At 42.7% G+C, this 25,248-nt stretch overlaps 2 protein-coding genes across 2 annotated transcripts; both read right to left on the bottom strand.

Annotated features, from left to right (window-relative positions):
- Nucleotides 1-675: 675 nt before the first annotated feature.
- LOC113153937 (paxillin-like) lies at nucleotides 676-25,248 on the bottom strand. The gene is made up of 11 exons (XM_026347853.1): nucleotides 25,059-25,248; nucleotides 12,664-12,845; nucleotides 12,443-12,528; nucleotides 12,021-12,160; nucleotides 11,641-11,836; nucleotides 11,302-11,449; nucleotides 5,542-5,700; nucleotides 5,122-5,295; nucleotides 3,601-3,682; nucleotides 3,336-3,484; nucleotides 676-3,244 (listed from the first exon to the last, which is right to left on the bottom strand). The coding sequence occupies exons 1-11, from the start codon at nucleotides 25,069-25,071 to the stop codon at nucleotides 2,978-2,980; spliced, it is 1,596 nt and encodes a 531-aa protein (XP_026203638.1). The 5' UTR covers nucleotides 25,072-25,248; the 3' UTR covers nucleotides 676-2,977.
- LOC113153938 (serine/arginine repetitive matrix protein 1-like) lies at nucleotides 5,707-11,283 on the bottom strand. The gene is made up of 3 exons (XM_026347854.1): nucleotides 9,255-11,283; nucleotides 8,054-8,323; nucleotides 5,707-7,768 (listed from the first exon to the last, which is right to left on the bottom strand). Exons 1-3 carry the CDS (start codon nucleotides 10,179-10,181, stop codon nucleotides 7,409-7,411), a joined length of 1,557 nt encoding a protein of 518 aa, XP_026203639.1. The 5' UTR covers nucleotides 10,182-11,283; the 3' UTR covers nucleotides 5,707-7,408.

Below are 25,248 nucleotides of genomic sequence, written 5' to 3'. Positions count from 1 at the left end.
TCATTTGAGGAACTTGATGTGTAAAATACACAGTGACGGTTTTAACATTTCCATACATTTCTGATATAGTTTCTTTGTACCGTTTGTCTGGGGCTGGTGTTGTACATTATGCATCAGACTCAGATGAAGGGCAAAATCTTCCTTTATAATTATACAGTAATTTATATTATAGCAGAAATTAAAGTTTACAGCTACTTTGAATTAAATCCAGCTCAACACTTCCACTCAATCTGTTCTTATATTTTGCCTTGATCTCCCACCTAATGAAAACCATGCAGAGGCTCATCCTCAGCCACCGCTCTGTGGTGAGCACTGCGTTGGACCTGCAGCATTTTGCCCACAGGCCAAACATCGTGGTGGATCTCGCTGTCATCTACCTTCTGCACTTAGCACTGACTCACCTGTAGGCTGCCAGAAACACTGTGAGGGTCATGTTTTCTGACTTCTACAGTGCCTTCAACACCATACGACCTGCACTTCTGGGAGAGAAGCTGGAAAGGGCAGCTCTCTCTGCACACTTTCTATTTTCTTTTGCACCTTACTGCTGTTTTGTAGCTGTAACAACTGAATTTCCCCACTGTGGGATCAATAAAGATTTTTTATCTTTATTGTACCTTATCTTATCCGCATCACTTAACAGTGCTGTTTAAAAAATAAAAGCACTTTCAGACAAAATAATGCCAGAAATAAAGTACTGATTTTATTTGCAGCAGTTACAATAATCAATCAGTAATAAGAACCCACATAGGCTTACACCCCCACGCACATAAAGAGCCAGTCAAATTCAAATGGTAAAAGAACACATGACTTTACAATGCAAAGTTGACTTAATCTCATTAACTGTAAAAGGCTCTGATTTTTTTTTCATTTAATTCTTTGACAAAAGCAAAAAAACAAAACATAAGGCAAGATACTGTAAGAAGAAAAATATACACGAGCAAAATGAAACCACAATTCCTCTTTTCCTTTGAAGGCGCAAATGTCTTTCCACATTCACCCCCGTTCCCTGTGCTACATGCTTTTAGTATGAAGACGCTACAAGTGTGCTGAATAATTCAGTAAAGAGGATTTCTCATCGAGTTATCTGTTACAGTGTAAGCTTTTGGAGTTAAGATGCACCACAGCAGACGAAGCCTCTCCCCAGAGTTCAGCCCATAAAGAGTCAAATCACAGGAAAGGCTGAGAACTCCACAGTGTATAAGACCTTATTGCATTGACACATTTGGCACAAGAAAAACATCTTCTCAAGTAAAAACAATCAAAAGCAAAGAAAAGACAAACAGGTATTGTAATGAGAAATTAGAGGTTTGGTTCGAACTTGTCATGTTCTGATTCCTGACCAGGTAACACTGAGCTGACATCAGTGAGCCAAGCACCGACATGAACTCTGACAACAGGAACATAGCTCATGACTCAAAATAAAAACTACTGAGGGCCTTTGTTGAGTCTGACGCACTGGAAACCTAAAGTGGTGTGTGTGTATGTGTGTGTGTGTGTGTGTGAGAGAAGAGAGTAGACTGTTGTTAGCCTCCATACCAATAGAGCCAGCTCTTTTTATACAAATGTGAGCCCCCAAAGCTCAAAAATATCAATTTTCCTCAAAACAGAGACAAAACGCATTTCTGTCACAAAGATGAGATGTATAGAAATTTAGAATCTGATTGTAACAACGACTCACAGCTAGTGCAGATCCCCCGAAAATGAGCATGTAGCAGGCTTTTACTCTAGATGCACAACCAAATTTTAAACATTGTGCCAGCGTGGACGATTGGTTTATTACAGCGGCAAATTCACAAGCGTAGCAACAAAATAATGTGGAAAAGAAAACTGAACTCAAGCGTCATTTATTCAGATTAAAATTCTCTTGAATTTATCTCGTGATAGGTATAAAATACAGCAGAAGAATCTCCATTTAGTTTTAGCTTATTTTATCAAAACTGCAGTCAATAAAGGTCAATATTTACAACCACAGTACGTGTATTATTTTTATTGACCCACTCTTTGTCACCTTTGTTGCTACATGCCAAAAGATTTTACTTTCAATGAGAAATAATAAAAATTCCCAGTGAACAAATGTCAATGTTCTGGCTGTTAAAATGGAGAAAGCATCCGAGTTCATTTTTGATTGTTCAATATTAAAACAGTAGAAAAATAATACGGAATATCTTGACGCCACTAACCTGTAAAATGCACCTTAAGACCGGCTCATCCAGATATGTGTGGTTGGAGTGTGCAGAGTTTGAACGGGTATTTTACAGAGGTGGAGGAGTTCAGTATGTGTCTGTCTGCATGTGCAAATGGACTGTTTTTATTTATTTATTTTTATGGCACCTCAATCGTTTCCAAAGCTACAAAAATACATCTTTGTCATAGATTGCACAACTTGGCCAAGAAATGGGAATTTAACACTCAACATATTTTAAAACTGCTAAATTCAATTCTTCATGGTCCATGCAAATCAGGAGCTGTCTCACATACTCACATACTGCATACAGTATGTCTATTTCAGCCTGAGCTCAGGACCATGAGATGCAAGGTCTTGCCCTGCAATGGGGGTTTAAAATAATTTACATATCAGGGACCTGAGGATGCTTAATGTTGATCCTCATACGCTTATATGTATACACACACAGAAGTGGGAATTAGAATATTCTCTTTGCTGCACCGAGGCATATCACCCTAAATAAAAAAATCTCTTTGGGCTTTTTTTAAAAACATCTTTAGCAAAAGTGTGAAGTGCCAAGCCTTAGAGGTTGGACAGCTCTCTAGAAGTCTATAGTCAATAGTTAAAAGGTCAGAGACATATCTCACCCTTCCTATAATGTTATCCGCCTTTGGCTGAGCGCCTTCTATCTTAAAAAACACTTCACTGAGTCGTACAGGCTAGACACGCAAGAGCACACACAACCACGCGTGCATTTAGACTTGGAAAAAATGTGCACACACGTTCACACACATCCGCACATGGACATGCAGTCTAACTGAAGAGTTTGACAAAACAGCCGTGGCAGTAGGGCTTGTCATTTTGCTCTTTGAAGGTGCCTTTGTTGAGCTGCTTTAGGCAGAAAGCGCACACAAAATGCTCTGGGTGGAACTTCTTGCCCATGGCTGTGATGCAGCGGCCGGTGATGGGTTTCTGGCAGCCACAGCATAGGGAGCCTCGCCGCTCGTGATAGTGTGCCTCGCAGTACGGCTGGCCCTCGTGGTCAAAGAAGCTGCCATTTATGAATGGCGTGAAGCACTCCTAGAAAACGAGAGGGGAACAACTTGAATTTATGATGCCGGATTTGAAAACAAAATGGCCAAAGTTAGTATAGATACGTGAAGTGGCCCACCCTGCAAACAAAGCATTCAGGGTGCCAGAGAGAATTAAGAGCAGAGATGTAGTTCTCCAAGATAGCACGGGCACATCCACCACATTTGGGGGCAAACATGTCAAAGTAGTCCTTCCTGCAGAATGCCTTTCCATTCTTCTCATGGAAACCTAGAGGGCAGTACAGAAAACACAAAGACTCACTCTGCACTTTTTCACGTTTTCACGATCAAAATTCAACAGTGCTCTTTTTCTACACAAGCCAGGCCAGGAGTAACTGCTGGTACCTTCAGGTCCAAAAAAGGCTCCACACTGGGCACAGAAGAAGTGCTCTGGATGCCAGGTCTTGTCCAAAGCCGTCACTACTTTCTGTGAAACAAATAAGAAGCAAACAATCCATCAGTTGAGATTTCCTTAAGGTGTGACGCTTAAATCGAAATTCTCTATTAAAAGTCCAAGACAGTATGTCTGTCATAATGGGAGAGACTAACAAATCAGTGAAGTACAGGCCAGGAGAGGGCAGACAAAGTCCTCAGAGAGTTAGTGCAGGAGGCACTAGAATGCTGTCAGTGCTAACTCATGCTTTCAATGTGTGACACACATTTGCTTGGGCTAAAAGTGCACTTACTCATACTGCCCATGTACAACGAGAGTTAAAAACATCCACAACGGCTAAGCTTCTGCAAAAGGACAAAAAATTACTGGTACAAATCCCAAACAATTGTATGTGTGTGTGATTCTCAATTTAGCCACCAGGGGGCGCAATGTTAAAACAGAGATCTGTTTTTGCTGGGACTTCATCTGAACAAATTCCAGGTATGAGTATAAAAAATACCATTTCTTGTGTGTACAGGTTGATGCAGATACAAAGTTACAACTGAGCTGTATGTACAATGTAGAAAACACAATGTCTAATCAACCCATAAGTAAAAAACAACAACACACAAACCAGGGTTTGAATGTGAAGCAGTGAAAGTTTAAATATATTTACTGAAGGAAGAAAGAAAAAAAGGGAAACATCAGCTGTGGAAGTGTACCTGTGTGTGTGTACTCATACATTTTTGTTCAGTACCACCGTTGTGAGGATGTTTAAGTCTCAGGTATTCAAGAATTAAAGCTTGGTTTTCGGTTTAGGTCGAGGTTAGTAGAAGAGTTGGGCTGATATTCCGGTAAGGGGCTAAGGAATGCATTATGTCATTGAGTCCCCTCACATAGAGAGCTGTACATTTGTGTCTGCATGTGTGTGTGTGTGTGTGTGTGTGTGTATGTGTATGTGTGTGCACACAAAAATTAATTAGGAAGCCTTTGTAGTGACTCATGTTGGCTTTCCTCAGGCCAGTGTCCACTGTCTATGATGTACTTGCTTTTCAGTCCCTCTGGCACTGTGTGTACATGTGTGTGTTTGTGCACGTACGTGTGAACAGCTATGTGTGTGAGGGCAATAACTGAAAACCCCCGATGGGGAGTGTGTCACTAATAAGATATGACAAAGTACTGACAAGTGAGAGAAGAGAGTAGCATGCAGTGACACGGACGTATGACATATCTGTCTGCAGGCACCAGGTTACTAGAAATCACTTTACTTCACTTCGTCCTCACACTGTGTGTGTGTGTGTGTGTGTGTGTGTGTTTTTGTGCATGTTTTACTTGATTATCTGCTTGAGAAAGAAAGGCAATTTCCGACATGCAATGATTTTTCCAGTAAGGCCTTAATCCATTAAGTTATGAATAAATAAATACCATTACCCCCCCATCCACTATATGCATGCTAGAGTGTATGTGTGTGTGTTAATGTACACATTACTAACATCCAGTATGGGTCCATTACAGTAGTGGCATCGTGGTGAGAACAGGCTGTGGTAGTCTTTCTCACAGTAAGGCAGCCCCTCGCGCTCAAAGAAGTTCCTGGAGCCTATCTCCTCCTGGCAGTGGGTGCATACAAAATGCTCGGGGTGCCAAGTTTTGCCCATGGCAGTCACCACCTGGTGTTGGGAGACACAGTGCATCAAACTGAAATGAGCAGCTAAAGGGAAACACCTGGCTCAGCAGAAAAAAAAAATCACTGCAGCCTTGCATGCAAAAAGCAAATACTTTAAACAGCAGTAGCAGATGTAGATGTCACAACTCAATGTTTAAAAAGACATAAAAATGTAGTCTGTTTTGTAGGGATTCTAGGTATTCTCCTGCTTGCCGTCTGTTGTGTGTGTATGATTATGTACAATCATCACCTGTCCAACAATTGGTTTCTTGCAGGCTCCACAGACCCCCTTAGCCACAGTCTGGACTCCCAGTCTATTAAGGTCTGACTGCAGGTTTCCCAGCATGTTGTCCAGCTTGTTGGCTTGTTTGGGGGCAGCCGTTGGAGAAGTCTTTCCCTGGGACTGGATCTGCCGGAGATGGAAAATCAAATAGTTTTCATTATACCTTTCAGATACTCAGTACAAAGTGTGGACAAAACAAGTAAATTGGCTTAAAATAAACAGAGCACTCAGCAAAGCTTGTTATATTCAGTTTGAGGTACTGAATCACATTTGTAGTTTTTCATTTCTGGTGTAGTTACTACTTTGCTGCTGAATCGGTTTTTCAGCAGCAGCATATTGAAGGCTGCGATCATTTTGGGACATCATCACCACATTATATCACTTGGCAAACATAATAATATAATTTATTTATGGAGCTGCATTTGTAATTGTTCTTTTACAACAGTCATTTACTGAATTGTTGGCAGTTCACCAAGCGTACAAATTCACTGTTTAACAATGCTGTGCTCATGAGGATTTGCAAAACATAGCTAACTAACAGACCTGAAATGCCTGTTTACTCTTATAAAGAGAAGAAATGTCTGCAGTAGATGTAGAACACAATATCAAACAGTGACATTTTTTAATATTTGTTTAATATAGTTATGACTGAGTTGAGAGAAAAGCAGTCACTCTAACCATGACCAAGTACGTTTTGATAAAACCCATTTCATGTTTGCAGGGCTTGATGATGACTGTGAATGTGCATCTAGGTGCATTCGGCAACTGTAATGAAAGTAAAGAGAGACCTTGTGAGATGGTGTGGTAATTGGGCCTTCGTGATTCTTACCTTCCACTTAGAGAGAAAATAGCATCTCTGCTGCATATATTCACTTTCACGCGTACACACACACACACACACTGATGCACTTGCTTAACAGAGAAACACAAATGAAACACCCCACCTTTCAGCAAATAAAATAACTAGAACTCTTAATGGACCTTTGACTTGCATGGCGTATAGTATATACCCTCAGTTACACTGGCAGTTTTAATAGGTACCCATAGTTAACTAATACAGCTAATTAGCCTAGCCTCTCTGAGGGTAACACAAATGGAGTGGACTAGACACAGTTGGTAAAATAAAACACTGTCTTTTATCTAATTATTTTCAAGAAAAAAATCAATCAATTGATCGGTTGAAAACATTTAAAAACGACTTGCTGTTATTCAGCCTAGTGGGACCTGTTGACGGAAGTCCTGAGGGAGATGCTATAACTGTGGGGATAACTGTGCTGTCATGTGGCAGATTAGGTGTCAGTTGAACTGCAAGCCTACCATTCCTGTGCACGGCAGCACAGTTAGTGTAACAGCAATATGGGGCTTACACTCTGCCTGCCTCAAAGCTCTTAAAGTCTCCACTCCACTTGTAACACACAGCTCTTGGCGCCATCAGATGTCAGAATTAGAAAAGTGGCTCAGTGTCACTGGTCTGAATGTGAGTACCCCTCATAACATGAACTGACTAGATTTCAGACAGAGCTTTAAAGATTGCAACTTGGCACAAATGGACACCAGGGGCCAAAAACAGAGCCAATGACAGGACACAGTTTTGTAGCTCACACAAATACAGCGGTGCAAAATAACCTGCTAATGAACTCAAGTCAGACACATCAAAGTCATTGAGGAAGAAAAAGTGAAAGGAGAGTATGAGGTCAGAGAAGAGGAGAAGCAGAGGTGAAGAAAGGTGATCCATGCCTGCATTGGTGGGAAGATGGGGTCGTACTCGGTCTGACACGCCACTGATACAAAGACCTTGGGAGGGGGTGGTGGCGTGGCGGGCTTGGGAGGGGGGCTAGGTGATGGAGAGGGTTGGATAGAGGGGTGGAGTGGGTTCCCTGGGAGGAGGAGTAGGCTCCTTTGGTGGAGGGGTAGGTTCTCGCGGAGGAGGAGGGGTTGGAGGGGGAGGAGGAGTAGGCTCCTTTGGTGGAGGTGTAGGTTCTCGAGGAGGAGGAGGGGTTGGAGGGGGAGGAGGAGTAGGCTCCTTTGGTGGAGGTGTAGGTTCTCGAAGAGGAGGAGGGGTTGGAGGGGGAGGAGGTAGAGGCAGAGGCAGAGGAGTTTGCTTTACTGGGGGAAGCTTTTTGGGTGCTGGGGGAGATTGTGGAGGGGGCAGGATTTTTCTCTGAGGGGCAGGTGATTCAGGAGGGATGATAATCTGTAGGAAAGAAGGAAAACGGAGACACCAGAGAGACAAGAGCAAACAGATAAGATACAGAAACAGGGTCAGAACGGAAAAAAGGAAAAGGTGATGGAAACACGCTGCTAAAGACTTTATGGAAATGTGATGAAACATCATTTATGTTTAATAGTTGCCTGTTAATTCCTTGATCATGGATCAAAAAACAAGTTGAACTATCAAGGAGATTTAATAATTTCCAACATGATTTACTATAGTCCTATTCTGTCTCAACAACTCTTGCTGTACACCTCTAATGTCTACCTTATCCACAGATGGCTGTGCACCTTCTTCCCGTATTCGCTGTGGGTTGGACATGACGATGACTCCCTCCGTCAGCCAATCATCTGGCTGTTGTTTACGCCGACGCTCCACTCGCCCAATCCCCAGTTTCCCCTGCAGCTCTTCAATGAGTCGGTCTTGTGAGTTGCTCTTATTGACAATGATCGGTCCCATTTTACGTCGTATAAGCCCCTCCCTGTACATCGGATGCACATTGGAGGTCTCTTTCGTGCGGCGAATAACTGACTTGAGCTGGGGGGGTAGATCATAAGGAGGTGTGGAAAGCTGGGGTTGCGGCATTCACCATAAAGTCCATGTTGGGTTAGGAACACAAGCAGGACAGACCCAGCACAAGATGTCTTGTTTAAGACACACAAACGCTCACGCAGTGGTACTCAGGCAGTTTCAGTCAGGCACTTATGTATTTGATCAATTTCGCTAGCAGAAGCCAAGTACAGCCTTCCAAGTCCATACTCTGCTACCAAATCTACTTAAACTATGCAGGTTTATGCATTAAGGCATGCTGAATAGCTGGTCAAGACAACACAGGTCCACCATGAAATGCTTTTCACAAATGTCTGCACATGCCAAAGCAAGGCCAAGGATCAAAGAAACAAAGTTCTTGTGTGTTTTTAACTATATCTGCAAGATCTTTAGGCATATGAGTAAATAATATACTATGAACTATAACTACTATGAAGTTTTCCTGCCATACAGTTAAGAAACATATCTTTGCATTATTTGTTGGTTGCGTAAATATGACAGGTCAGGCCCAGTGATTAACACAGCAATGTCGACTGAAGCAAGTAGGGGCGTGCATAGACACTGTTAAAAAGCTTTTAACATCAGCCACAAAAACTCTCCCTCTAGGCATTATGAAATTGCTATGCAGTGACATCACATGCATCACACCACAGATACAGAGATATTTCTCTTTATCAAGACACTTTAGTACTATTGCACAGTTCTTGAAGTATTCAATATTTTGGGAGCTGCTCTACCAAAATAAACTTGCTTCAGCAACTAGTGATAAACTCTGCTTAAACAATCCTCCAGTACAGTCATTATGCCATTATTGTCAGAGACAGTGAATATCAAATAACAGAAGTACTAAATGGGGTCCTAATGCCACTCTAGCTTTTGCCATCAGCTTATTTTGGGAGAATTGAGTCGAGCATCCTACTTGGCCAGAAGCCGAGAGCCGCTCTACGGCAGAGGGCTGCTGCATGGGCAGGTCCAGCGTTGCATCTGGTGTTCCAGGGCAGCTGGAGGGGGTTAAACATTCATCAATCCAGCTGGACTCAGTCATGGGTGTCAGGGTTCCCTCTCGGCTGAGATCAGGGTAAAGTCCATCTTCCTCCTCCCAAAATCGGTCTTCGTCTACATATGTAGCAGGAGCAGGGGGCTGGTTGTCAGCTGGCTGAGTAGAGTCAGGAGCTAAGAGTTTATCTAAAGCATCATCCAATAAAGGTTCACGGCATGGCCATGTTAAATCCAGTACTTCACCTTTTTCTGTGGGTGGGGGAGACAGGCGTTTTGTCAGTGCAGCAGCACGGGAAACTGGTGAAGCTCTGGGACTGCTGGTTCCTGGAACTGTGTATGTTTTTCTAGCGACTGGAGTAGGACTCTTAGGAACTGTTACTGGACTGGAAAGCGTTGGGGGTATTACTGGGAAAGACCTCTCAGGACTATAACTTTTGGGTACAATTGGTGAACTAGTGATGCTAGGGAGTGTCAAAGGACTTGAAAGTCTTGGCATTGACACTGGACTTGCACTCTTGGGAACAGTTTCTGGATTAGGTCCCCTAGGGATGGGTACTGAGCAATTATATGAGATATTTGGGTCTGTCATGGGACTTTTTGGTACCTGACTTGAGAGCCTTGGAACTGTGACTGGACTAGCAGCCTTAGGTACTGCCATCTTATCAGTTGCTTCTGAAATGTGACTAATTGGTTCTGGGGTAAGACCGGAGCTTTTGAGATCAGGTGGACTAGGACTCTTGGTTCTAAGAATGGGACTTTGGTTTTTAGACACAGTAACAAGATTAGGGCTCTTGGAAACAACCACTAGTCCTGGGGCTTTACTAGTAGAGACTTTAGTGCCTGACATCTGTGAGGAGCTGTTGACTTCAGAAAGCTCTTGAGTAATCAAGATAGCTTGGTGCTCTACATGAGATAACTCAGAAAAAACACTTCCACCATCACCTTTCTGTTGGATCTGGGAGTATTTGGAAGGTGCGGCTAGCACAGTGGAACCAGCTGAAGTTGTAGGGACTGAACAACCGTCTTCATCTATATGAAGTTCCAGTAAAACAGGGGTACAGAAGGGAGTGATGTAACTGGAGTTTAGAAAAGTATCCACTGAACCAATTTGAGGATTTATAGGTAGGTCGGTGTCTCCTTGGACAACTTGTGAACTGGCTACTAGTGAAGGGTCTACTGCCTCCTGATTTACAGACAACTGAGATCCAGACTGAATCGTGTGAAACCATGTAACGATAACAGTGTACAGTACATATGTGAAGTATGTGTGTGTATTTGAAGACAAGACATACACAGTGGTAGAGAAAGAGAAGAAACCGGGAAAAACAGATTGAGAATGAAACGAAGAAAAAGTCTCTCACACACAACCAAGCAGGGGCTGAGCCCACTCCCTTAAAAGTAATGATTCCTGAAATCCTACAAAAATGACCTGAAAATGAATAAAATAACATTTGTGTTGGATTGTAATATATTCTAGAGATGCTGCTGTTGCTGTTAACCCCCTAACTCCCTCTTGCATGCAACGAATTCAGGTTTTGCACAACAGGGAGCATCTGGTGCACAGTTAACTCATTAGGTAATAAGTTTGACAACAGCTTAAGGTAAATTTTGAAATAGTGGTTAATAGTGGTTGGTTGTCCAATAGAGACTGGTTCTAAAATTTGGTTCCAACAAATAAAGGATGCACCAACATACAAGGACAATTTGTTCTTTCCTCCGTTTTCAGAAATAAAGTCTTTACCATTTCTATTCTAAAATTAGTCCCAGCAACAGCAATAAAATGTATCATACACTATAAAGCTACAAATAAAAAAGATAGAAAGAAAGTGTGATTCAAGCCATTCCTACAGAAAAGTAAACTGCTAAATATGTGCCACATAGTCCTAAACAGTTTCATGAACATAAACAATCAAATGTGCAAACTGCAGAATCTCCCCCACCCCCACACCCTTGTGACTCTTACTCACATTGCTTTGGACTTTGAAGTCAGACAGAGAGGCCATTAGTTCATCTAGTTCCCGTGTGGCAGAGGAGGCAGACATTCTGGACTGCTGCTGTGCTGGTGTTTCCTCTTGTCCATGTGTTTGTTCATCTGTCACCACCAAAGGCGTGGGACTAACAATGAAAAAGTCACAATCAACTAAAATGATGTAATGAGTTTCACATTGAACTAGAAATAGAAAACAATTTACAGCAAAACAATCCTTTCTGCAACCTTAACACAAGCACTAATTATATTGTCAGTCTCTCATATTACTATAATTTCTATGTTTGCATGCATGCAGAGTTTCTAATCTGTTCCTTACATAGGTGTGGGCACAGAACTTTCCAGTTCACTTAGAAGGCTCTCTACACTCGGTCGTACATCTTCGATTCCTCGAGCTGCTGCATTGCGTTTGGGCTTCACGTGCACAGGTGGGGCAGCCTTGCCTGCTGTAGAGACTCCATTCTCCTGGATGTGGTGGATGATGCTGCTGGCAGGCAGTGGAGGAGCTGCCTCTTCTACCACAAAAAAACATGTTACATGAACCTCACAAAATGTTATGCTCATAAAAAAGATGACGATATAAACTGAAAGGAAAGGGACGTCACTGTGCAATGTCAAATTTAGATACATGACATCTGAGTTCCTTTAGAGGAACATAAGAGTGTCGTTCATAAACTGTAACATAATCTCTCTGTGTACCTTCTGTGGGGAACGCAGGAGTGCTTTGCTGGACAGCATTTAGCTCCAGCAGCAGGCGATCCAGCTCAGACAGGTTGTTGCCCAAAGATGAGTTCATGGCAACAGCTGATGACTCACTACTCTTCTGCTTATTAGGAAAGCTATACAGAGCAGAAAGAAGAATCAGTGTTTGTCATCAGTGCTCTAGACTGAGAATGTTGCTACATTTTGGAACTGGCATCATTTGGATAGCATTGGGGGCTAACCGATGACTCATAATTCAAAAGAGGCTTTATGGTCTCATGTATCATGCTTAAAGGCTCTCTGTTCCCACTTTTAATAGCTTCCTTTTCACTGGCGAAATGTGGGCGCAGATGTTTACATCTATGGTATCATCTCCTACGTACCTGAGAGTTTTCTCTACTAATCATTGTAAGTCCTACCTGTATACGTGATCCTCTTCACCAGTGTGTTGGGTTGGACTGCCACTGTCTCTTGACCAGGGACTTCTCTGAGAAGGGCTAAAGGCCTGAGGAAAGGAAGGGAAGTTTTATTCATTGTAAAGTATACAGACAACCATTTTCAGATAAAGGAAAGTCGTTAATGAGTAAATTAAACCTCAAATTATTTGCTTTCCTATCATGTGTGTACAGGATGCATTTACCTCTGTTTCATCTAGTCCGTTCTGAGTTTGCTCAGAATGCGTGGGTGGGATTTGGGAAGGAGAGCAGATGTCGTGCTGGGTCTGACCGTCAACAGGGAAGGAGTATGGAGTCTCGTCAGACAGGAAGAGAGGGCGCTTGGAAATGTGGGATGTTGTGGACTCAAGGTCCGCCAACAAAGCATCTATGGGAATGCATAACACAGATTTTATGAGGCCAAGTCCAAATATTACGACACTGTTAAACAGGGTTGGCTGATGACAATGGGCAGTGTGAGATGAGATATTTTGTTATACCACCTCTGCTGAGGCTGCTATGCCTTTAATAGCTATTTAAATTCATGAGTGAAGAGCTTCACAGCAATCTTAGACTTACCAGATTCAATTGGATAAATTAACCTAACTCTAAAGCACTGACCTAAAACAACAGCATACAATTGAATCTTAAATTGAATGCAACATAAATCATAAAAGCGCCCAGCCATTCCAAAATTAGGATTGACTACTGTGCCCATATGTAGTATTTAGTGCTGCATAATGTCTAGACACTCACCACCAGTTTAGTTTGCATGCACACAGTATCAAATAATTCCACCTTCTTTTGAATTCACTCAAAGCCCTATGGTCACTGACATCAGGCAATGAGGAGTTGTAAAAGTTGAATCATAGCCACTCCTTTGGTTACTCATTGACCTTCGTCTGCCTGCGGTCTTGACATGTCTTAATTTAAGAGTCACTGTCAAGTCTAAAACCAGGTTTACATGCTCATATTTATGATGTATACACCAACAGCTACCATGTCTGTGAGAAGAGGTTATTTGGTACTTTCAGAGCAACACAGACCAAGAAAACAAACTAATTTACCAGTCTGAACCACTAGGTAGAAGGACACATAATATTAAAGGGGATTCAATGAAGCGCAGACACCATATTACTGAATACTAGAGGCTTATTTTAGCGTGCGCACTCACCACTGCAGGGTTTAGTTTCTCTTGCAGAATTTCAAAAGTCCTGAGCAAATAAAACTTTCTCAACATATCTTATTGATTTAATGAGAAATGTTTTATGTGAATATATGAATAGTATCTTATACATACAGTAGTTATAAAATTTACAACTGAATAAAATTACAACTACTGAAATATAACTAGCCACTGTGATGCCATTAAGAAGTTAAGAAGCAAAACCAAAGCCAGATAAACGATGAGCGAGAAACTACAAATGCGCAGTGCGCCTGTCATAAACTGCAATTCCTTATCAGTGACAGGCTGACTGAAAACTGCATTTGACGATGTTGCAATACTGTGTTCAAATACAAAATGAAATACAAAACCAAAGCTTAAGTAACATGGGACCTACCTTAGTAAAGGACAAGTTACACTTGGGGAAGTGATGAGAAGTTGACATACAGGAAAGAAAAAGAAGTGAAGGTGGAAGAGGACAACCCAAACAGACTGCGTGCCAGGCAGGAACTGCCTTTTTTAACTCTGCTATCAGCACAGGAGACCAAGAGATGACAGGAAGAGTGGGGTGCGACTGAGACCAGGGGGTCAGGGTAGAACGGGAGAGGAGGGGTTAAAACCAATGCCCCAACCAAGGTGCCTGAAAGCTCAAGTAAGAGATACTACTCACGCAGAAGACGACCCACTGTCTCTGAGGAAAAGGCTGCTCAGCTTTGGTAGGGTGAGCACGTTTCAGCAGAGGAAGGAGTACACACACGTTGTGAAGTGGGGAACGCGGAGCGCAAACAGAGCTCTTATCAACAGGGGCATGCCCAACTAAGGGAGTGGTATCACAAAGGTATTTAAAGGTACAATCAGTCCCTGCTTCACACCGTCAGCACAAACTCCACTCAGGTTACTCTGGACGCACACTCCTTCACCTGTAACATTAAATTGAAGTTTTTCCATCACAACATTAAGCCACAAGAGAGAAAATGAATGCTACAAGAGTATCATCCACTCGCTGGTAACACGGACTGCAAGGCTTCCCAGACAGAGAGGAGACACAGCAAAAGCAGAGCCAGACCAATACCAGATCCAGTTGGACCAACTTGGCATTAACCAAGGTTAGCAGGATCAGCATGGCTAACATGCCAGCTGACTGGGTTTCACAGCAGAGACTCCTCTCTGGACACAGAAGCCACATTCCTCAGAGTTTCATTACAGATACACAGCCCATTGTTTATACTATTGCAGCCAGCTCTGTGTGTGTGTGTGTGTGTGTGTGTGTGTCCTCACCTTCTACTTGGTAGTAGCCAAAAACACAGCCATAGGCACAACACAACTGTCAATCTTTGTGCAAGTTAAAACTTACCACTCAACGTCTTTTACTGCAACAGGCAGCGTGAAGACAGATAGGTGCACTCATCACTGCCTTTTGTAAGCTTTGCTCGAGTAGAAGGGAAGTAGATAAGAGTGTAAATTTATACTAAGAGGTTTTCCTGTGTTTAAAATTTAGAGGCAAAAAAAATCTTTCTCTATGTTTCCCACAGTATATGTAATGTTTATTGTTAGGACATCACCCACGACACAGGAAGAAAGGCTGTTGTGCATGTGCTTTTTTAGACCACAGGCTAAACAGGTTCCTGGTACATTATTTTGCCCATGCATATCATTATGCATTAAGAAGTACAAGCTCAAAATGGAAAATAAATAAATAAATTGAGAATGAATGAGACTAAATCAGGGCAGACGTTCATCTAGCATTCTGCACTGCTGTGAGACCGGGCCAAAACATAATTTAGATTTAATCAGAAACTCCTCTAAAATACTGCATAAACAAATGGTGAACATATCTGGAGGGCTCCGAATGTATCTGTTGCTGATGTCAGAGTGAAGTTTTAATGCATCTGGAGGCCTAAGTCAACAGATGTTAGTCCAGATGGTTCACACAAGAGATGTTAATCAACTTAGCTCTCAAGCTGAACTGGCTTTAACCCTGGTTATAAAGACTCTGATGCTCCAAAATAGAGTTAGTACTCAAACACGAACCTTGAAGCTAGATGAAAGACATTTTCTATTAGGCACTGGCTTCCAGGAGACCGGTGTACTAACTTTAATGCATACGCATCACAATGAAGCAAGTTAATTAAAATCAACGGTTCATTCCCCTCAACAAAGTGGTAGGAATACATTGCTATAAGTTAGACAGTACAGGCGCAACATAAAATACAGTCGCCTTTGTTCAGTCAACGCTGCATGCTAGGCATGCTCCGGCTCATCCACACAAGCACATAGAGGTGTGTCAGCCTCCTCTGCCAAGAGAACATACCATGACACACGGACTCTGGTGCAAAGCGCAGACTCGTTCCCCCGTGCCCAAAAATGGAACTACCGCAACATGAGGAACTCAAAAGAGAGATCTTAAAACGAGACTCCCGAAACACTTTTATCCTCTCTAAGAATCGCAACGTAGAAAGATAACTTTAAAAGAGCATATTTTGTTATTTTTAGGCACGGCACATAGGAGGCAAGTGCCTAGAATTAATTTCCAGTGGGTTAAAACCTATCTTTGATGTGGTAGAAGAGACCCTGAGAAGCAGGCAGTTCTTAAAAGGGTGACAGATCTTCACCTGCCAACTGAATAGTTCACACCTAGCTCTGACAAACTGTCTACATCAATTACCACAGCTTGCCTCCTTCATCTGCAGCTAATGAACACCACCAGTGTACATGTACACGACATTATGTGACACAGCAGGACGCAGCTGGGCTAAAACAACGGGGAATGGGACTGTTGAAAGAGATAGCGAGTGAGACTGAGGAGTGAGTGTGTGCGTGGCGCGCAGCAGGCGAAATCCTCTGAGGCTAAAATGTGGGTTGACGCAGATTAAGGAGACTCCCTTCCTCCCAGATGAATGGTGTGCATTTTAATTACATGAACACTGCTCCGCATGGGGCTCATTACAGGAAGGAGAGAGAGGGAGATAAAAAGGAGACTGAGAAGATTGAGATGGCAGAAGAAGACGGGATGAAAAAGACAGGAAAATGAGGAGTGGAACGGTAGAGGGATGCAGGAAAATGAGGGTATGGAAAGGAAACCAAATGAAGAGGCAAGTATGTGTATACAGTGAGTAGAGAAAGGCTGGATGGACAGATGTTAAATCACAGCCTCTGGCAGCCAAAATCAACATAAAATACAAATGGGATCTAGTTAGGTGAAGCAATCCTCCAGCACGACTTTGTATGATAAGATCAATAACTCCTGTACATCAGAGGCAGGCCTCCTCTATCCCTGGCAGGACATCCTGTCTGCTTAACGCTACACACACTGCTTGAGCTGCTGTCCAGCCCCCTGACCAGTACTTAGAGTGAATCAATGCCGTCTACTACTCAACACATATCCTGTTTATTTAGAACTGCTGGTAGCAGTTCATTGCAGGAAATTACAAATGTGTAACAACAAACAGGGCCTTTAACAACCTGTAGGGGGTGATGTCGAGTCGTGCATGAAAGCCAAGCCAGAATAGCCCCACCCCCCCTCTCAGGGATGGTATATGGAACAGCTGTTATCTGTGAGGTTCACAAATGCCAAGGCATTTACCAAAATGTGATCTGACACCTCGGTGAGGGTGAATATCAGCAGGAAACCTGCACAATACTGCTCGTGTTGAAGGTTTACCTGTGTACCTGACCTCATTTCTGCATCTCCCTATCCTCCTTTTTTTAATTTCGTCCCTTTGTATCTTATATGTTGCAAGGTGCATGCTGGCTGATATGAATTCCTAACATGCCACAGCTCGTCTTTTAAACGGAGAAAGATTGAGGAGTGCAGAGAAATGTGAGGTGAACACCAGATGAAAAAAGATAGCAGGAGACCGACAAGGAGGGACTCAAAGGCAAGATGGGACAGGTAAAAGAAAACAGCTGTTCGACAAACTGTTTTTTATATAGTCTGTGTTTCGTGAAATGGAGCATCTTAATGCACGTTATAGCATGTAAAGCCGTCTACTGTAAGGCACAATCTACTGCTCTGTAGCTTGGAAATGTGTCCGTATGTTGACAAGAAGTGACAGCCTTTCATGCGCTGTTGTGAGAGAGATGGCCTTTCAGTCTGAAACAAGCTGACAGACCATCACAGAGATGATGAATCCTTCCCTTCGGTTCCACCAGAAAGAAAAAAATAAAAGATAAAAATCAGGACACGACGGGTGCACACGCACTTACACTTTACTTCCCTCTGGGCTTATGTTAGACAGCAGAAGGCTGGTGCTTGTGTTCATTTGGAGCGCTTCAGCGGACACAGAAGAGCAAAATTAAATCACACTAGTAACACACACACACAAGCATGCACAAGCACAAGTGCAACAGCAAAACAACAATACTACACACAGGTTCTCAACCAGGCCTCTTACACATACCAGAGACTGGCAGAGGCATTTAGTCCCACTATAAATACCTCCCTGGCCTAACCCTGACCAGTGGGAGTAGAAACATAGGACGTAGGAGATGGATGGCCATGACTGTCAAAGCAACAGTAGGACATTACAGACCACCCAACCAGCCTGTGGTATGGATTACACTTTATTTGCTGTACTCTCATATACCTATGCACTGTGTGAAGAAGAGCATGGATGGATTGAAATGCTGCTACAGATTCTATTAAAAGGTAAATTGCACCGTGGACGGCTTGTACTCCAATCTGTACTATTCCATACAATTACAACAAGTCTCTTTAGAGGCATGCAATTCAAAATGCTGGCCCAAAGAATGCTTTAATAATTATTCTACACAATATGACAATATACTGGAACATGAGTGAGAGACACGTACTACTACATACCTAGAGTGGCATCCACTGTATGTGACGGCTGCACGCAATGACAACCACATGCTTGACACCTCTTTTCTATCCATTTAAAATATAAATAAAAAAGCAACATCCTTTCAGCCTGTTCAAAGCCTTAAAACTATGTTGTAAAGAGGTGTGATAGAGGCAGCAAGTAAATACCCTTGTACCAGCATATTTTTGTCAGAATAAATTTATATCAATCATGCAAGAGAGATGCATTTCCTGTATCTCTACTCACCACAGTGTCATAATTTAAGATGTAGAGAAATCCATCACTGTATGTGTCGATTACTTTTAAATTGGTAAATTGGTAAAATGTAGTTCAACAGCAAAATATACCACAAGTCATACACAGATCTCTGATATGAATATGCACGCAATAAACATTTACTATTATTGTAATTACTATAGCAACATCATAATTATGCTGAAGAATTTGCAGTTATTAACATGCACTTTCTACTTCCTCTGTTCTGCATTTAAGCCACTTAAGATTCTTATGCTTGATGCCTATGTTTTAATTTTTTTACCTGTTTATGTTGTTCTGTTAGGGCCTGTGAATTGTGCTTGTACTATTTTTGTACTATCCCTTGATGCAAACCTACTGCCCCCAGGGCACAATACGTTTTTGGATGCATGAATTGTGTTAAAACCTATACATACGATTAAAGAAGAGAAGGAAATAAGAACAGAACAGGGTATTTGCAGCTAAAAAGATGCTGTCAAAAGATAAAACACACTCTCATCTGTCTCCCTCCTACCCCCCTCCCCCGTCTTATTCCCCATGTTGAGGCGTATAGAAAAACACAGGTCATTTGTGGGTGCAAAGGCCTTCCTGTACTGTAGTGAAGACATTTCCCCTGTGGTTATTTTGGTATAAGCAAGAGTGGTGAAAGCACTCAGAAAAAGTTTCAGCAGTACTGATGGTGCAACATTTGTTAAAACACTATAAATATTGTTCTGTCGATATTTATTTGAAGGGTTTCCTGTATTAGTTATTGTGCATTTTGACAGTAAATACCTTCGAAGGCCTAATTTACTCAGTATAAACTGACCAAAAAAGAAAACCAATAATGAATAACAATTCATTACGGGCATCCCATATAACGTATCAACAAACTGAGGCCTGCTGAGCATCAAGTGTGATGTACTGTCTTACAAAAATGTTGTGATTTTTCAAATGTTTGATACATTTGTAGTGCTTCTATTCTTGTTCTGATATGATAAGAAAATAAATACATTTTCTAAATTTCATTTGTATGCACTGTATTTAAGACCAAACTTACCTTCACTTCACAATCCAAGATTCAAGTCATATATCATTCATATTCTGTATGAAATGTGAGATAAGATGCAGTTACTAGTTACAAAAGCCCTGTGGACATTGGGTATAGATTGGCATTAATTTAATTCTGTAAATCCTTTAGTCAAACAGTTAACTAAACAGTTCTGTCTTTTCTGAGTTGAAGTAGGTCACGGCACCAAAAACAAGCTGCTCTTTGTTCCCCTCCAGCAGGACAAGGACAGGGGGAAAAGGAGGAAGAGAAGGGATAGTGAGGTCTGCAAATCAGGCCAAATCATTCCACTGGAAAACAATCAGCTCTATCCAGGTGCCAGAGCCCAAATAACTGTCTGTGTGTGTGTGTGTGTGTGTGTGTGTGTGTGTGTGTAGCCTTGTTAAGCCTACACCATTATAAACCTGTGCAGTGGTAATCCTGACCCAGCATCGCTGACGCTGTTTATTAACCTGAGTGGGGTCTCGATCAGACTTCCCCAGTGATCCTCTTTAACAAGCCAGATGCAGATTGTAAAGCACAAGAAAATCTGAAAACACACACGTGCTTACTTTCTCTCGCACGTGCACACTCACTTGTCGTCCACCCTCCAAACTTCGTAATTCATCAAAGGCCTTCACTGCGGTGGCTTTATATCCTAAATAGGGCAGTAGCTGCAGTGTGTTAGTGACTATTTAAACCAGTACCAAGGCCAGAGGAAACCTACAGGACACAAAGTGATTTCCAAATAAAACAGCAACGTGTTATCTGGGCCTACAGCCACACCAATCACACAATGTCTTGGGAAAAGGGCATTCAGGAGCCAATTAGATCAGATCTGAAAGGTGCATGAAAGGCCATGAGGCATTCTTATAAATGCAGTTGAGCAATGAGCCACTGCCTTGACAGCAGTTTCATTTTGCAACAGTGTGGTTAATTCTTGTTAGTGCTGCCAGTCACTTTGTGGCATTTTTATCTTGTATGCAAAACTATTATAGCAGCTGTTTTTCCTGTTACAGCTCGCATCAGGGGATCAACACCGTCCCATCAACTCATGTGTCAGTCACAGTCAGCGGGAACGCAGGGATGACAATCTCACAAAGTCAGCAGGGAGCTCCGCTCATCAGAGCACAGCAGGATGCCGGGAGAGAGGAAGGCTTATTACAGCTTAAGGAATATTACACCCGTAAGACGAAATGTGGTGTAAGTGCCACATTTTACCGTCTCCACGTTTTGCTTCCTTTTTCGACGACAACAATCTATATCAAGCTTTTGACTTATGGCGGCTTGGAAAGAGCTGAAACAACAGAGAACAAAATTCAACCACAAACCAGTTCCTTCTGCTCACATTAAGGAAGTCAATAAAAATAGAACACAATGAGGCATGTCCAGAAGTTAAGTATGACTAACATGGGGTCTATAGCCTACAATAAGCTACTGGTTAGCATCAAAGAAACCTCAACACTAAGGGGACTTTCTGTCATGAAATATAGCTGAAATTACAAAGATCTTAACCAAGACCAGATTTAGCTATGAGCTTATGAGGCGAAATATGTTTTTTGGCCTGCAGGTCTATTTCCACTTAAACTCTGGGTCCAAAAACCTACAGTGACTGCTCAGATATTGATTCTGCAGGCTGTTGTTACGCCGTGCTGAGCCCATGAGAGATGACATGACAGTTGGCTGAGAGCGGAGCTGTCGCTGCTTAGTCAGCTTCCCCTTCAGAGTTGACTGTCTACACCAGCAGTCTGTGATCGCGAGTGTTTTGTGTTTCCATGTTGGTGTTTTTGTGTGTGTGTGTGTGTGTGTGTGTGTGTGTGTTTGCATGTGTGCATACACCATATGCTGCAAAGCCCTGCAGCATTTACATTTTTAAGTCAGACAGATGGACGAACCTTCGAGGAGATGCAGGGGATTCTACACTGATTCTGTGTGTGATTTATGTGCATGTGTCAGGCACAAGGGACTTTTCATCTAGCGTAGGCTGGCCCCTTGTTGCAATGAGCCGAGGTTCACTGGAGATGTGATTTGCAACAACACGACACATGTTTTTTTTTAGCTTAAGTGAAGAGGAACCTGACCGGAGGGGTTTTTTGATAATGGTAACTTCTATATAATAACTTCTCCCTGCATGTTCTGTCAGACCATGCACTGCAATGTGGCTATGAGACATACACTGGGAGATGCCACACCACTTTTCGTTATCAGCCATGGTCATTGTGTTGAGGGCTTCTTGTCTTTATCTGCATCCCGATTCCAGGCAGCATTTTTCTTTGCATGTAGCAATAAAAAAAAGAATAAAAATAAACGTATCGCAACTAAAAACAACAGTGGTGGAAGGTTTTTGCTGCCAATGCTGACAATGAAGTTATTAAAGAAAATGCATGTGTGATAGAGTGAACCATTCAGACATAAATCAGAGTCACAGTCTGATAAAAGAGCATGTGGAGAAAATGACAAATGACCACATGTGACTAGTGTAATGTTTCTTTTGTTGTATAAACATTGAACCAACCTAAATTTAGACTTTCAGTTGTGAATCTAGGCTACATCACATCGCATGGAGTTATTTCACCCACGCCCACTCCGTGAGTGACACCTCCAGCACTGCTGCTGTGCCGACAGGCCTCTGAGGAATCACTCGCCTTCAAACGACGCCGCTTAAAGTGGCAGCAAAGCAGATTTGTGCAAAACAAAATCAGCGCCCTTACTGTATTTGCAGACTTAAAAATAACACACGGAGAGGTACTGCGGATCAAACTCTGTAAAAGGAAGTTAACTTCGGAGGCTATTTGACATTCATGTCTTGTTGGTACAGGCTCAGAGCAGTGAAGCACAGAGCAACGCTTGGCAGCCCAAATAGCTGAGGAGGGGAGGTCAGTGAAAGTTTGCCTCAGAACATGCCACAGCATCTTAACTGCAATGATTGCACAAATAAAAGCAGCGGCAAATGATTTATACACATGTCTAGAATAATAAGAAGAAGCATTTTGTATTAATATTCGGTTTAGTTTCCCATTCTGACTTTTATTACTGTCTGGAGTTAAAAAAAAACCTTTTAAATGCCAGCGATCAAGCATTACAATCTGCCTTGATCCAAATCTTCCTAGAGGCTAATCTGCTCTCTCGCAAACTCAGCCAGCTTTAAGCTGTCAATAGATTGCAGCCTGCAGCTTCCTATGTGGTTCACCACAGGAATGGTGGGGAGTGGGAAGAGAGAGGGTGGGGCAGTGCAGTGTTTAAGGAGGATACATTTTGGCTGAGGCCCAATCCCTGCATGTGGGCCTTATCCGCCCCGACGCCCTGCCTGAGAGCAGCGCTAGCCTGATCCCACGGCCGGTGCAGGAGGAAGCATGAGAATCTGACACACTGAGTGTGTGTACACATGTGCGAATCACAGGAAATGTGCTTAAGGGAAAACCAACCCCGCCTGTCACAGTCACCGCTTTAATATCAGAGGCTGTTGGGAGTTGAGAAGAAAATACGAGCGAGGATAAGGGGAAAAGAGGAAATGTCTGCTGGTTGGTGGAAGATTTCTATGTGCCGCTGGCTCTGCACTTCAGAGGAAGGTTTCTCCTCTGCTATTAATACATACAGGTTTTTCTGTCCTGTCTCGGGTCTGAGGTACATGGACCCCTGCAAGCAACTCACTTCAACTCGTTGTAAAGGTGCTACTTAGGCTTCTTGGCCACATTTAAACAATACACTTTTCATTTTTAAAAACAGATGGGGGAAAGAATACCCTCTCCATGTCAACCCCACACTGTCTATAATGACAGAGCATACACCATTGGGGACTATCTGGAGACATTTGTCGAAGATTGTGTGCCGCATTTTTAAGCCTGTGCTGAGAACAGGACAGAATTTACGACACTGTGACATGGTAATTACACTGGGTTGCGTAACGCGCTTTTTTAAACAGCTACTTTAAGGAAAACCCTTCACCCATGTAAGCTGAGAAGGTATCCAGAAATATTGACTGGATATATGGCCTCTCTCTCTATCTCTCTCTCTCTCACCACCAAGATTTCAACAAGAGAACTGGGTTTTGGTGCAAACTCATTATATTCAAGTGCTCTTTAGGACTGTGAAAAACACTCAAACTGCTTTTTAACACCTCTCCTAAATGAAGTCAGTCTGTCCTGCCTGAATTAAAATGTTAACACAGTTATCTCTCGCCTGGTAGCATGTCCACCTGCAGCTCACAGAGGGTGGCAATACTTCGGATGACTTTTGCTTAGACATTTATCATCTCTTTGACTTTGCAAACGTACTTCTGGTTCTGTTTTTTTTTTTAGCATCCAATGAACCTGACCCCTTCGATGCATTTCACGGATGTCCTGCTAAACTTAAGCTTATAGTTGCTGGGGAAAAACCACTCGGGGCCCTCGTAAACACACAGTGTACAGTCGATAAGTGAGAGGTGATATAAATGAACCGTGATCGTGACTGAGTTGCAGTTTTGTTCTGTTTTTAATTACACTGCAAACTCCAGTGACTGAGGTCTGCACTGCTTGTTTACAGTACTCTACGCCACTGAAATAGATGTCTGAAAGATCCTACAGGGTTTGCATGAGTCTCATCTAACGCTGATAACAAGCATTAGATTTTGAAACTGCTGCAGAGGGAAACTGTTGATCAGGGATGTTGTTGTGTGAGCACTGTGCTGATCGCTACACACCCAACCTGTCACCACAACCTGCCCTCAGGTGTTCGATTTTTTTAAAGCCACAAAGCGTGGCATCACCGCTGCCCTGGATCCATCGATTACTTATATACCAGCGAATGAAGCAGCAGCGTGACAATCTGCTGAACTGGGGGATGAATGCAAACTGATAATTAGTTATTCTGATTGAGGTCCTGATCCAACTCACTCATCAAATGAAGCCACATTATTAATGTGGGCTGACACCTGCAGTAGATGCAGGTATATAACCTGACTGTCACAGCAGGGGCTCAGTGTTGCATCAAATGTCTGAGGTTTTTATCTTACTGTCCGTGCTAAGCTTGACAAAGTTACAGGGTCCTTGCAGTAGTAAAACAGCAGTATACAGAGGACTAACTGGACCCAGACCGCTGTCACTCAAACACGTTTCCACGTTACCAAATAGCAGATAACACAGATGTTAATGCGGTGGTTCTGTCTCGTGTTTAATGCCAACACACCGTGGACAGTGAACGCCTCACAGGAGCCCGGACAAACACACAGCTGAACCAGAATCAGAGGAGAAAAACACACACACACACACACACACACACACACACACACACACACACACACACACACACACACACACGCGCCGCTTTAATGTGTTGCGTTCACGAACTTACCTAAATCATCCATGTTGGGCCGGAAATCGCTCCAGTGCCGCGAACCGGACCGGTCTTCCTCTGCTGATCCGAGCCGGACTGCGAGCGGCCGCGTCCGCTCCGATTCTCCAAACGTGCCGAAGTTTCCAAGTTCCCCCCGCAGCTCGACGAGCCTCAGACACACTCACTAACACACGCACAGCCAGCACAC

Source organism: Anabas testudineus, chromosome 5 (genome assembly GCF_900324465.2).
Source record: "Anabas testudineus chromosome 5, fAnaTes1.2, whole genome shotgun sequence".
NCBI classification, from domain to species: domain Eukaryota; kingdom Metazoa; phylum Chordata; class Actinopteri; order Anabantiformes; family Anabantidae; genus Anabas; species Anabas testudineus.
This window is presented reverse-complemented; position numbering and strand designations above follow the sequence as displayed.